The sequence below is a fragment of the Prionailurus viverrinus genome, chromosome F1 (assembly GCF_022837055.1).
Source record: "Prionailurus viverrinus isolate Anna chromosome F1, UM_Priviv_1.0, whole genome shotgun sequence".
Lineage (NCBI taxonomy): Eukaryota > Metazoa > Chordata > Mammalia > Carnivora > Felidae > Prionailurus > Prionailurus viverrinus.
In genome coordinates this window covers 410,001-424,644 of record NC_062577.1, presented here as the reverse complement: position 1 = coordinate 424,644, position 14,644 = coordinate 410,001, and the positions used below count along the sequence as shown (strand labels likewise).

The 14,644-nt window shown below is 40.0% G+C and overlaps 1 protein-coding gene across 6 annotated transcripts in view; it reads left to right on the top strand.

The window, feature by feature from the left end:
* CDC42BPA (CDC42 binding protein kinase alpha) overlaps positions 1–14,644 on the top strand; it is a 323,204-nt gene that overhangs the window by 272,344 nt on the left and 36,216 nt on the right. For all 6 annotated transcript variants that reach the window (XM_047839756.1, XM_047839754.1, XM_047839753.1 and 3 more), the window contains one exon: positions 3,571–3,654. In XM_047839756.1, the coding sequence (XP_047695712.1) occupies positions 3,571–3,654 (84 nt within the window). The remainder of the gene's footprint in view (positions 1–3,570; positions 3,655–14,644) is intronic.

The following is a 14,644-nucleotide window of genomic DNA, read 5'->3' as shown; positions in this document are numbered from 1 at the left end:
GAAGGGCGTCGTGCCTCAGTGGGTGCGGCTCAGACCGCGTCCGCTCCGCGAACAGCGCTGCCGCCGCCCCTTTGTTTCCCGTGTCGTCTCTGGAGCCGGGAGCAGATGGCCCACCTGGGAAAGCTGTCTGAAATGAAGGGATCTGTGGTTCGAGTCTAACTGGGTCTTTTCCAACCCTGCGAGCGACGACCGCAGACCGCTTAAGTTGATGACGCTCTGCTTTGTCTCAATCGTTGAGTTTATACGTTTTGACTGTTGAAATCCTTGGAGCGTAGAGAGAATAGCAAACGCCCGTGTGGCCACCATCCACAGATGTAGCAGATGTGGACGCTTTTGCCCTGCTCTTTGCCAATTTGTTTTCAGAGAAAGTTGAAACACCCTTCCCTGTACCGTTCCCCTTCCTCCTTCCTCAGACGCGTCTAAAGACCCTGCCATTGATGTACTTTCTCTTCTTCAGTTTTACGTTTTACTTCGTCTGTAGACAGCAACCATACCTGATAACATTTGCTCTACGTTTATGTTTTACACACAGGTTATCTGTATCTTCCTGTAACCGCTTTCATTCAACGTGATGCTTTTGAACTTTCCCCCTGCAGATACGTGTCCGTTTAGTCCACTCGTTAAACCGTTACGTCCTATTTCGTTGTATGAATATACCACAACCATGCTATGCATCCTCCTGTTGTTGGAAATTTGGGATATTTAATAATGTCATATTATTGGATATCTGTTTCCAATTTTTGTTGTCATAATCAGTGCTGAAGTGAACATTCTAATAGCTGTCTGCTTTTGTGTGTGCAGAGTGTGATTAGCTATGTACCTGGGAGTTGAATTATTGGATTGTATGGTATGTGCATTCTCAACTTTAACTAGATTTTGCCAAATTATTTTCCACAGCGGTTGAACCAATTTCACTCCCACCAGCAATGTGTGAGAGTTCCCCATTTTCCCACATCTTCACCAACCCTTGGTACTGTCACACATTAACTTTTGCCAATTTGATGGGTATGGAGTGGGATTTTTAATTTGCATTTCTCTGATCTTCGTGTTAACTCAGCATCCTTTTGTACGTTTATTGACCACTGGTGATTTGCCTGTATATGTCTTTTGTCTGTTTTTCCATTGAATTGTTTCTTTTGTTTTGTAACTGTTCTTTATATAATCTGGATACTAATCCTTAGCTGGCTTATATGCACTGCAAATACTTTCTTCCCATCTGTAGCTTATTTTAAAATTTTATTTGGTATCTTTTTGTCTTGCAACAGCGTTTATTTTAAAGTAGTCTTATGTATATATATATATATCAATCATCTCCTCTATGACTCCCGTTTTTTTCATGCATTTCTAAAGCAATTCTGCCCTATGCAGCATTTATAAAAGTTTTCTTCCATATATTTTCTGAAAGTTTAAATTTTTTTTATTTTACATGTTTAAGACCTTAAGCTGAAGTTGGTTGTTACAAATTATGTGAAATGGGATTCTAAATCCATTTTTCTCAGGGGTTCCTGGGTGGCTCAGTCAGTTAAGTATCCTACTCTTCATTTTGGCTCAGATCATGATCTCATGGTTTGTGAGATCAAGCCCTGCATCTGGTTCTGCACTGACAGCACGGAGCCTGCTTGAGATTCTCTCTCCTTCCCTCTCTGCCCCTCCCCCTCTTGTTCCTTCTCTCTCTCTCTCTCTCTCTCTCTCTCTCTCTCTTTCTCAAAATAAACTTTAAATAAATAAATAAATAAATAAATAAATAAATCTGTTTTTCTCATATGAACAACTAATTCTCTTGTATTTCCCTCATTGATTTGTAAAACTCTTTCTGCTTTATATAAATGGATCTGTTTGGGGGTTCTTTATTCTCTTCTTCTGGTTTTGTTTTTTGTTTTTTGGGGTTTTTTGTTTGTTTGTTTTGTTTTTTGGTCTGTTCCTGCACCAGCATCACATTGTCTTGATTACTGTAAGCCTGAAGTAATTCACCTGGCGTGATCGACCACTCCCACCCACCTTATTCTTTTTCATTTTCTTTTTTTCACCCTTTAGTTTTACATATGGCTTTTGTGATCAGCTTGTCAGATTCCATATGGGGCTTTTGATTAATTGCGTTGAATGTATAGATTCATCTGAGGAGAGTTGACATCTTTGTGGTTGGGTCTTTCCGTCTGTGAACATGATATATACGTACCATTTAGATACTCTTTTATATCCTTCGATAAAGTTTCATTTTTTTTCTTTATTAGTTGACTTCAAATTGCTTGTTAGATTTGTTCCTAGGCATAGGTACCTTGAAGAATGGGATCTTTTCCAAATAGTGTTTTTGTTTGGCATTGCTGGTCTTTGTGAACTCTGCTAATCTTGTCTCCAACACCCTAACTTCATTCCTTTTCATTCAAAACTTCTCTTAGATTTTCTGTGTCAATTCTAATGTCAATTTTGTTTCCTGTTGTTTTTTATTAACTTTCACGTAGGTATGCAGTGTCGCTCTCTTTAGTTCTCATGTTCACCTTTTTCGGCATTAATTTATAAATAGGGTCGAAAACTTTTTCAAGCTATTTAAAGGTAAATTAAATTTAAAGGCAACCTCACAATTAAGCAGAAAATTCTGAGAAACTCAATTCCATTCTAAGGTTATAAAGCATATAAAATATTCGGTTTAATATAGTAACAAAGACAAAGACCATCCATTTTTGTCTTAACGTTTTAAAATATTCTGTAACTTTGTTCAAAGCTAGCTTTTTCCTCTTGCCTGCTTGCTTCGCATCCTAAAGTAATTCTTCGTGCCTTTTTTTTTTAAACTTCGCTAATTAAGTGATGTCTCTTTTCCAGTAAAATCACTGGTTCCTTTCATTAAAAGAAATATCTTACACTAATGCCTATAGAATAAAGATACGACTTTTAACTTTTAAATTTGCATGTTAAGTTCTGAATTCCAATAATATTAAACAGTCTAGCTTCCTTCTTTGGAAATTGATTTCTGCACAAAATCCCATTAATCATTCTCTCTCTCGCTCTTTCTCTCTTCCTCACTTCCTCATTCTACACACACGTGCACACATGCACACACGCGCACACACACACACACACACACACACACACACACTTAAACACAAATCCAGTGAATTGTGTTCCATATATGTAACATACGTTCTGTGTATAGAAGTTAGAAGTTAAAAGACTTCTAAATATTTTGATTATAAATCCTGCTTTAAAAAACTCAGGAACTTTTAAGAATTAATGGGGGCATATTCAGATGAACTCGAAAATTAATATCCTCATTTTTTATGTAGACTACATGCTGTGATGTTTTTGTTTTCTTTGTGGATTCTCTTTTCTAAATCATTTCTTTTTAAATTTTGAGACAATTATTTTTTTGCTAATTGAGCAACTGTTTCAGGCTGTTTGTAGATGTTGCAGGCTGAAATTTAATTATCAACACTATAAGAATTTTAGCTTCATTGAGATATTATTTGCCTTATTGATGTCTTGCTTGGCTTTATTTACTTTGATTTATTTTTAGAGATGTTTGAAATAGATGGAGTGTTTCATGATATCTGTTTCCTCTCTTGCCCCCGGATTCAGACTGTAGACAGTACTCCTCTTCCTGTTCACACACCGACCTTAAGGAAAAAGGGATGTCCTGCTTCAACTGGCTTTCCAGCTAAGGTACTCAATCTAGATACAAGCATGATGGGTTCTGGAAAAAAAAGTACTAATAATGGGTTTCTTCTGCTTTTTGTATTTGTTGTAATTTGTGCTGTTGGTTCCCTCACAATCACAAACATAAAAAGCTTGGAAAGAAAAGAAAAGAAATTGTATATGAATGGAAATAATCACCACCTGGAAAGGTAGGACGAGTGTTGCAGACCTTGTTTTCTTCTTAATTCCGTCTTTTCTCAATTTTTTTTCATTTCAGTCTAAATCAAAAATGACAGTTGAGAATGGGAGGGCTGCCTTGAAGTGCACGGTTTGGTTGGTTTTATTTATTTGGCAAAAAAGCTGACAAGTTGGAGTATTATGCCTCTTCTTTTTTAAGCATTTCTGAGTTTTTGAAACATTTCTATTTTTGAAATATATTCTCCTTTTACTTCATGCTGTTAAAGATTTTTTTCAAATCAGTTATGGGCACTTAACGAATTGAAGGGGAAATAAAATAATCGAGGAACCAATTTTTCCAAAATCCCAAACAACTTTTTATTATTAATTATTCTCATTTTAAAATATAAAATCTGGAATCCATAGTAGTGGAGGAACAGACGACTTGAATATACCGTACACACAGCATTAGCTTGCACACAAACACATTTTTGATTAAGGAGAAAGACTACAGACTTGCAGAGTTCAGAAGAATGCTGGGTTTGTGTTTTGCTAGTTCTTCGGGGTTACGCTTTTTTTTAATATGCAGTCTCATTTAAAAAAAATTTTTTTAACGTATATTTATTTTTGAGAGAGACAGCATGAGTGGGGGCGGGGTAGAGAGAGAGAGAGAGACAGAATCCAAAGCAGGCTCCAGGCTCTGAGCTGTCAGCACAGAGCCTGAGGTGGGGCTCGAACTCACGAACTGTGAGATCATGACCTAAGCCGGAGTGGGATGCTTAACTGACGGAGCTACCCAGGAACCCCAAAAATGTTTATTTATTTTGAGAGAGAGAGAGCAAGTGGGGGAAGGGCAGAGAGAGAGGGAGACACAGAATCTGAAGCAGGCTCTGGGCTTTGAGCTGTCAGCACAAAGCCCGACTCGGGGATCAAACCCATGAACCGTGAGATCATGACCTGAGCTGAAGTCGATCGCTCAACCCACTGAGCCACCCAGGCGCCCCTCTAAGTATTTGCTTTTAAATAATACCTACTATTAAAGTTAGATATACAATTAACAAAATAAATGTATAATTGAACCATAACTTGAGAAGGTTTAGGGTTCCAGAAAACACAGATTGCCATTCGTTGCTTATCTGCATAGTTAGTTCATGTAGGTAATACAATAAATGGAAATTTCTCATGAAGGGAGGTTATTGCTTCTATGCTTGCTCTCTTTTTTGTGGTCTCCTTGCTTCCATTTTCCTAAACTGAACATCTTGAAGTCTGTTACTGTGAGGAATAGTGCTTAGAGGACTCACTGTAAAGAAGATGTTGAGGCCGCACATGGAAGAATTTAAGACTGAAGTTGACCAGCCACTGAGAAAGAGACATGTTTAGTGAGAAATTCAGCTGAATTACTGTTGTTTCATTCTATTCATTGTAACTATGACTGAGGTATTGATTGTGGTAGAACATGAAGATTTAGTTGCTTAGCTCAAGCTCCTACAAAGAAATTCTAGAAATTGGAAAACTTAAATGACCTCCCTCCCCAGAATGTAAACCAGAGAATGAGAGACAGGTTGGTGGATCCGAAAAGCTAATGAGATACACAGAAGTATAACTGGTATAAAAGAAATACAATCTGCATAACCTATGCTAGATAAAGCAAAATTTTGAGGCCAAAATATGAATTTAAAATAAATTGGCACAATACGTATCTCAAAGAGACTTCAAAAAAAAGTATATTGGTAACAGGGAGTGGGATAAGGCAGCTGTGAAGAAAAACAATTTGCAAGTGCTCACATGAAAATATAACTGCTGACGTAAAGTACCCAGCAGACAGCCTCAGTGGAAGGAACAGACTGGATATAGCAGAAGAACAAGTTGGCGAGGCGGGAGATGAGATGGCTAGTCTAAGACGATACGTGGTAGAAATAGTTTTAGTATATCTGTAGTAGGACTTTGAAGGGAAAAGAAAAAAATACAGAGTTAGAAGTACTGGAAGAAATAAATCACCTAAAATTTTCCAGCGCTTAAAGCCGAAAAGCCTCACATCGAAATACATCATTGTGTGCTAGAGAGAATAGATTTTTAAAAACTCACACTTAGACACATCATAGTTGAATTTAAGGATATCACAGATCGAGAGAAAGTTCAGAGTGTTAGAACGAAAAGAACTGTGAGCCCTAAAATATTAACCCAGCTATAATATCAACAATGAGAGGAAGTTAAAAATATTTTCATGTGTGCAAGAACTTCATTATTGGAAAAAAAAAAAAAACCCTCATTGAAAAACTCTCGTATACACTAACAACAAACTACCGGAAAGGAAATCAAGTAAACAATCCCATGTACAACTGCATGGAAAAGAATAAAATGCCTAGGAATAAATTTAATCAAGGAGATAGATCTGTTCACTGAAAACTATCAGACATTAATGAAAAAACTAAAAAGACACCAATAAATGGAAAAATATTCTGTGTTCATGGATTAGAGAAATTAATGTGGTTAAAGTGTCTTTAGCACATGGCAATCTGTAGATTCAATACAGTTCTTATCAAAATTCCAGCAGCATTTTTCACAGAAATAAGGAAAACAATGCTACAATTTGTATGGAACCACAAAAGACCCCTGAACAGCCAGACAGTCTTCAGAAAGAAAAAGCTGGAAGTGTCACACTTCCTGATTTCAAACTGTGTTACAAAACCATAGTAACCAAAATGGTATGGTGCTGGCATGAAACCAGAAACATAGATCAGTGGAATAGAATAGAGAGCTCAGAAATCAATACGCATATGCCTGTTTATTGAACATACATATGATCAATTAATTTATGACAAAGGCACCAAAAATAGACAATGGGGAAAGGATCGTCTCTTCAAGAAATGATATTGGGAAAACTGGACAGTTACATGCAAAAGAATGAAACTGGACCGCTTTCTTATACCATACACAAAAATCAATTCAAAATGGATTAAAAACTTGAACGTAAGACCCGAAACCACAAAACTCCTAGAAGAAAATAGTGGGTAATCTCCTTGAGCACTGGGCTTAGCAGTGATTTTTTGGATTTTTTTAAAATGTTTATTTATTTTAGAGAGAGTGAGCAGAGGAGGGGCAGAGAGAGAGGGAGACACAGAATCTGAAGCAGGCTCCAGGCTCCGAGCTGTCAGCACAGAGCCCGACGCGGGGCTCGAACTCACAGACCGCGAGATCACGACCTGAGCTGAAGTCAGACACTTAACTGACTGAGCCACCCAGGCGTCCCGATGACTTTTTGGATTTGATACCAAAAGCAAAGACAATGAAACAAAAGCAAAAGTCAGTGAAGTGGAACTACATCAAACTGAAAAACTTCACAGCAAAGAAACCCATTACCAACGTGAAAAGGCAACCTACAGAATGAGAAAAAATACTGTAAATCATGTATCTGGTAAGGGGTTCATATCCAAAATAGAAGAGCACTCCTACAACGCAATAGCAAAAACCAAAAACGTAATCCAGTTGAAAGATGGGCGGAGGACCTGAATCGACATTTTCCCAAAGAAGATATACAAATAAATGGCCAACAATTACATAAAGTGGTGTTCAGTATCACTAATTGTCAGGGAAATGAAAATCAAAATGACAATGAGATATCACCTCATGCCTGTTACGATGGCTGTCATCCAAAGGACAAGAGATACCAGGTGTTGGCGGGGATATGGAGAAAAAGGAACCCTCGTGCACTGTGGGTGGGAATGTAAATTGGTGCAGCCACTGTGGAAAACAGCATGGAGGTTCCTCATGCAATTCAAAATAGAAGTACCATGCGGTCCAACAACTCCACTTCAGGGCATTTATCTGAAGGAAACAAAATCACTATCTGAAAGAGATACCTGCACCCCCATGTTCAGTGCAGCATTATTTACGGTAGTCAAGACATGGGAATAATCTACGTGTCTGTTGACAGATGAACGGATAAAGAAAATGTGGCACATGCGCGCGCGCACACACACACACACACACACACACACACACACACACACTGGAATATTACACAGCCATAGGAAAAAGGAAAGTCTTACAATTTGTGACGTGACATGGGTGGACTTCGAGGGCATTTTGTTAAGTGAAATAAGAGACAAATACTGTATGATCTCACTTATGTGTAGAATCTTAAAAATCTGAACTCCACAAAAATGGAGAACATATTGGTTGCCGGAGGTGGGGCTGGGAAATTAGGGAAATGGCTGAAGGAGGCTAAAAGGTACAGACTTCCAGTTATAAGGTAAGTAAGTTCTGGGGATGGATGGAAAGCATGGTGACTCTAGTTAAGAACACTGTATTGTATATTTGAAACTTGCTAAGAAAGTAGATTTTAAACGTTCTCCTCACAAGAAAAAAACAATTGCAACTATATGAGGTGATGTGATGGATGTTAACTTACGGTGATCATTTTGCACTACATACGTCCACCAAGCCATTGTGGTAGACACCTTAAACTGACATGTTTTATGTCAGTCATCTCTCAGTAAAACTGGAAGACAGAAAAGTAAGTATTCTTAGAGGAAGTACTCCATCAAAAAAGATGGATAAAGCCACATGGCCGCTGTGAGAGATTTGGGAAATAGGGTGACTAGTATCTCAGAGAACTTTCCTGTGATCTACAAACATAAGGACCCTCGCTCTACAAAGTGGAAGGGAAAGGAAATGCAGATTCAGAGCAGTCCAGAATTAAGTTCGAGACAAACACAGTGGAGGTGAGTGTAAGGGTCAGATGAGGTGAACATGGTTAGGCATTTGTCTCTCCTTGGGAAGTGCTGCGGAGACAGCATAGCGTGGTCGTTACCGTGGCAGGTTCCCAGCAGGGTCTCCCGAATTGCACGCTCCGCTCCGTCACACACTCTCTGGGTGGACGGACTCAAGCGAGTTACGTGCCTTTCCCTGCTTCATTTCCTCATCAGAAAACGAGTACAACCATAGGACCCATTCCACTGGATTCTTTGGAGTTTTAAAGAAGCTTAATATTTGTAAATACCTTAGAACAGTACCTGACAGAGTAGTATCGTGTAAACGTTTAAGTATTGGCAACTTGATGAGGAAAGTGAGCCCAAGTGTGGATCTCAGCAGGCTGGAAGAAATAAACAGAAGACGAGCACATAAAATGTGTGATTTTCTTACCTGCAGAAGGAATGCTATTCAGTGAATGACGGCAGGAAAGAGAAAAGAGAAGAAAACATGGTGGCCTGGTACCGATAACCGTGCAGTGAATTGTCTCAAATCCTAATGGCTTAAAAAAAGATGTTTTTATGACGCTCCCAGTTTTGTGGGTCTGAATTTGAGAAGGGCTCCCCTGGGAAGTTGTCACTAAGGGTCTGCCGTGGAGGGTGGCCAGCTGTCAGCCAAGGCTGCAGGTGTGTGCAAGTTCGGCTGCGTGACCAGGACGGCTCCCTCCGGTGACGGACAGCTCATGCTCATGGTCTGTCCAGATGACGGCCGCAGCCTTCCTACGTGGCGGCTGGCTCTCCAGAGTGAGCGCACCACGAGAACCAGCGAGAAGCCGCGTGGCTGAACGCAAAGGTGTGCGCAAGGGGGTAAAAGCAAAGGAACGTAGACGTCACAGATACACACCATGATGTGGAGTTTAAGGTGTAAAACATCAAGGGGCATGAAAGGGGGCAGTGTATACCAACAAAGGGAATAATAGACAAAGGAGATCGTGATCGTGAATGTGTATGGGCCTGACAGTTAAGCCCCATACTACCTGAAGCAAGAACTGAGAACTCAGAGAAGCAGGGTAGAGACAGATTGGAGATTTTGATCCACACCGATCATACCGACAGCATAGTGGGGCAAACGCAGGGCAGAGGACGGAGGGTTAGTACCCACAGGCACCAAGAGCTCTTACAAACCACAGAATGAAGTGTGCCTGAGGTAACTGGCCAAAAGCCAGGAATAAGCAGATGAAAAATCAAAATGACTGACACCGAAAAGATGGTCAGGGGGCCTGGGTGGCTCAGTCAGTTAAGCCTCTCACTTTTGGAATGGGCTCGGGTCACCATGTCACGGTTTCGTGAGTTTGAGCCCCGCATCAGGCTCTGGAGCCTGCTTGGGATTCTCTCTCTCCCTCTCTCTCTGCCCCCTGCCTCACTCACGCTGTCTCGGTCTCTCTCAAATAAATAAAAGAATTTTTTTTTTAATGGAAATAAAAAGGTGGTCAAACTTACTAGAAGTTGGGGCAAAGCAGTTTAAAGTAATAATAAGTGGTCTCTTAGCATTTGTGGTGTACGTGCCTTTGTTATCAGTAGGATACTATGACGCATTACAGGTGCCAGTGTGATTCAGTTCCACCTTTTTAAATGCAATGTAAAAAAATTTTGATGAAAAATATGTGTCAGTGAGTCTTTAGGATCCAGTGAATGGAGGATTCTGGGAACTTGGTCACCACGGCAGCATGGTTTTTAAATCTCTCCATACAAACAGACGAACTGAATAGATATGAAAACTTAAAAAAAAAAAAAAAAAAAAAAACAGATGGGACCTGAACAGTAGATGAGAAGATTTTCCCATGAACTCCAAAACTCAAACTGATAGGGGGAAAAAAAAAAGTCATCTGAAGACTCCCCATGTTATTAAACATCGTGCTAGAAAAAACAGGTGAAGCAGAGGGATTCATGATAATCCCAGAGCCAGAAAACCACAAGCACGAGCACGCGGTGCTGGGAATCTCAAGGACAGAAGACACAGAAGTGAGTTTCCAGCCTCCGCTCCTTCCTGCAGCCAAGGGCAAGGGAGTCGAGACGGTGGGAAGGTGGTCCAGTGCTACGATTGTAAGGTCTCGGAACCAGCTGGTCAGAATGTCCTTCCAGATGGCAGCCCCAAACTAAGGAGAGCTGGCGGGGATTGGTTCAAAACTGAGCCAGACAGGAAAGGAAAGAGAAGGTCCAGACAACGAAGGAGAGTGGGGAGGAAGAGCTCAGAAAGCACAAGGTCGTTTTAAAAAATCATTTTATGAAAATGATAGAAAAGAGAGTCAAAGGCATGGAGCTAGAAGAATTACTCTGGCCCACCCCACCCTCATATATGTCCAGGAAAAGACATTTCGCTTGAAAGTGAGGAACTGAAAATGGTCACAGTCAAATCTCACACGCACAAAACGGGAAGAGCGGGCATTGTATCTTCACAAAAAATGGAAGTGTGCCAGAAAGGGCCGTCTGCAAAACCAGTGAAAACTGCAATCAGTGTTTCAGAAGAAATTGAGGGAACAGTAGAAGCTGTGAAATAAAAATTGGAAATCGCAATCTAGAAACTTAGAAATGAGTGCTGGAGAATGCAAGATTTGAGGAGACATGACAGAAATCCGGATACAGCCTGACCTGTAAGGAATTTGGGAGTAAATAAACTCAACAGATCACTTATGAGAAACAGAAGATGGAAAGGAGATTTTTTTAATCAAAAAGTGAGGGAAAGGTAAAAAGGATTTGAGAAAAGTGATGGAGAGAAAAGAAAGGCAAAGAGGGGCCAATGTTTATATAATAGGAGTCTCTGAAAGAGACTCTGAAAGCAACAGAAAATATGAAAATCTATATTCAAGATTTTCCAAAATAAAGCAGACTTGAGTACCCTATATGTTATCTAACTAGAATTGAAATAAAGACTTGAAACAAAAAATAAAATAAAGCAGACTTGAAACTCCTATGACAGAGGCACACACCATAACCGAGAAAATAACCCAGACAAAACAAAACACATTCCAGCAAACTATTGGTCTTTGAAGAAAAAGAAGAGTACTGGACACACAGGCAAAAAGTAGTAAGTCACTCAAGGAGGTAAAAAAATGAAATTTTCATCAGACTTTTCAATAGCAGCCCTACACCAGAAAACAATCGGATAACATTTAAGATTCCCAAGGAAAGTGTGAGTCAAGGGTTTTTCCGCCTTTGTGACTCTGTGTTTGACAACTTCATTGAGGTATAATTGATAAACAACTGCATGTAGTTAATGTAACAACTTGATGAGTTTGGAATATCAGAGATTTTTGAGGATTTTAGGTTTTTTAAGGATAATAAAGCACCCGTGAAAAATAAAAACCACAGAACATGCAAGAACTCAAGAAATATTGTTCCCACAAGCCCTTCCGGAAGGATACAGAGAGGACAAGCTTCAGATCAACCAGAATGATAAGGCACCAGGTACCTTTAGGGACAGGAGTAAAAAGAGGAGTCTAGAATGAATTGGGGAATTGGTTCAGAATCCACAGAAAGCACCGTTAGAGCATCTTTCAAAACTCAACAGCTTACCCCCCCCAACTCAGCAGTATGTTCATTTTGTGGAATAAGCAAGCCAGAGACCACAGACTGAGGGACGCCAGGCTCAGTGGTTGGTGAGAGAGGGGAGGTGTTGAACTAGAAGTAGTGAGATTTTGCAAAAGTCTGCAAACTGAAGGTAAGACTCCAAAACCCATTTCCCCTGCTTAGCTCCCAGAATGTTGGCGATGGGTTTATCGCTTCCTCCTTCCGTCCCCTCCTTGGAGGATTTCAGTGGATTCTCTGAAGAAATTGAATGGCCCAGAAAAGACTTCCAGATAATGGCAGTTGAGAATCCCAAAGAGACAGCTGGGTTCTTATCAATGGCACATACACACACATACTGCCCAAAAATAAACCAAAAAACTTTCCACTAAGCTTTTTTACTGATTTACATTTAAATATGAACAAATTCCCAAGGATCAGCAGATATTTTAGGAAATCCACTAGCAAAAGAAAAAGATCCAAAGAAACAAAAAATTTCCTATTTTTGTTGAAGGATAAAGAGGCAGTGCCACGCAGAAGGAACAAAAAGGAATAACTAGAAAAACAGGAAGAGTCCTTTGAAAGTTAAAGATAAGACAAGCATTTAAAAAAATGTTTCAGATGAGTTGGGACATAAATTTGAGAAAAATCTTTTAAAACTTATTGCAAAAGGATGGATAGAAAATAAAATTTGAGAAATCAATATCCAAAAAACAAAAAAATTCCGGTAAAATAACAGAAAAAAAGAAAAGGAAATTGTACTAAATAATACACTTTCTGTAACCGAAGGGCAAGATTCCTGTGTGCAGAGTCCTGCCAGTTCCCAGCACGGTGGGTGACAGATACCTCCTCCTGGGCACATCACTGTGTGATGTTTCAGGACACCAAGAATATGGAGAACTTTTGTAAACCACCCAGAGATCAAACAGATCACATTCAAATGATCAGGAACTGAACTGGCACCATACTTGTTAACAGAAAAATGCAGAGAACGGTTGTCAGGTAAAATGATTTCAAGCGAGTGTGTTTGATTCCTCATCAAGTGTTTTATCAATTTTGAGAGGGAAACGAGCATTTTCAGAAAATCAGGATCTTCTAAAAGCGTATCGCCCAGGCCCTGCTTTCTAAGTAAACCACTAAGAAATGAATTCCAGCAAAACGAGGGAGGAGACGAAGACGGAGAAGGCATAGGGTCCACAGGAGAGAGAATCCCACACGGGTTGGTTGAGAGACTGAAGCCTGTGGCCGAAAGTGGAGCAGGAAAGCAACAGGCTCCAGGAACGACGCTTCAGGTCGGTGAACACGGGGTAGAAGAGTCTGGAAGGCTTTCTTCCTCACGTGGTAAATCGATTCTAGGGCATTTTACAGTCTCTTTAGAGAATCTGGGGATGATTCATGAGTGAGACTTAGAAAATTAACTTTAAAAGATGGAGGACGTCCTTCATTTCAGAGAAATAAAAAGATTACACAGGAAAGATGCAACTGTAGTATGCTTCTCGACTCATTGATGATTCCAAGGTCACAATAACTTACACATTAAATGTAAAATGCGACCCCAAACACAAAGAGCAGCAGGTGTAATAGTGCCAAATCCTTCTCTTCCATAACAGGAAGTCCACATAATGTCTCAAAGCAAGAAACCACAGTATGCTCTTGCTTGGGTTTGGTTTGGTTTTGTTTTTGCCAGAAATACGGAGATATATTACAGAAGGGGGCAAAGAGCTGGAAGGGGTTAAAAGAAATCACTTCTAGGAGGGACGACCTGGGGCAAGAGGGATGCTTCTGCTTGACTAAGTGTGATACTACTGTTTTCCTTTTTAAACTGTGTATTAGTTTGATTTAAACAATTAAAAAACATGCATAGGAGAACGTGTGGAGAAATTGGGCGATGAAAATAAGCTCTGAAATCGTAAACGTAAGACGGAAATATTGCTGGACTCTTATCACATCAAAATTAAAGATGTTTGTACAGTGAAAGCTTGGTTAATAGCGGCTATTCGGTGGTGACTATCTAACAAAGGATATTTGCAGTGTGCAACACCAATACGGGATCAACCTCTAGAACATGTATGAAACCCCTGCAACTCTCTATGGAAAAGATTAGAAAACTGTTGAAAAACTGGCAAATGATCTGAATAAGTAATTCTCAGAAAAGGAACTCCTAATTGTCAACAAGCATGTGAAGAAATGTCCAATCTCATTAGTAACTGGAGAAATTAAAAATTAATCCTTTAAAAATTATTATCACTTTATACTCACCAGATTGCCAAAAATTACGTAAGGTAACTTAAAGGACAAGAAGAAACAGACGGCTTCGCACACCGCTAGTAGAAGTGTAAACGATCCGGGGCGCCCGGGTGGCTCAGTGGGTGAAGCGACCGACTTCGGCTCAGGTCGTGACCTCACGGTGGGCGGGTTCAAGTCCCGCGTCGGACTCTGAGCTGTCGGCACAGCTGCTTCGGATTCTGCGTCTCCCTCTCTGTCTGCCCCTCCACCACTCACGCCCTGTCTTTCCTCTCTCAAAAATAAACATTTAAAAAAAATTTTTCTTTTTTTGAGTATAAATGATACACCCATTCTGGAGG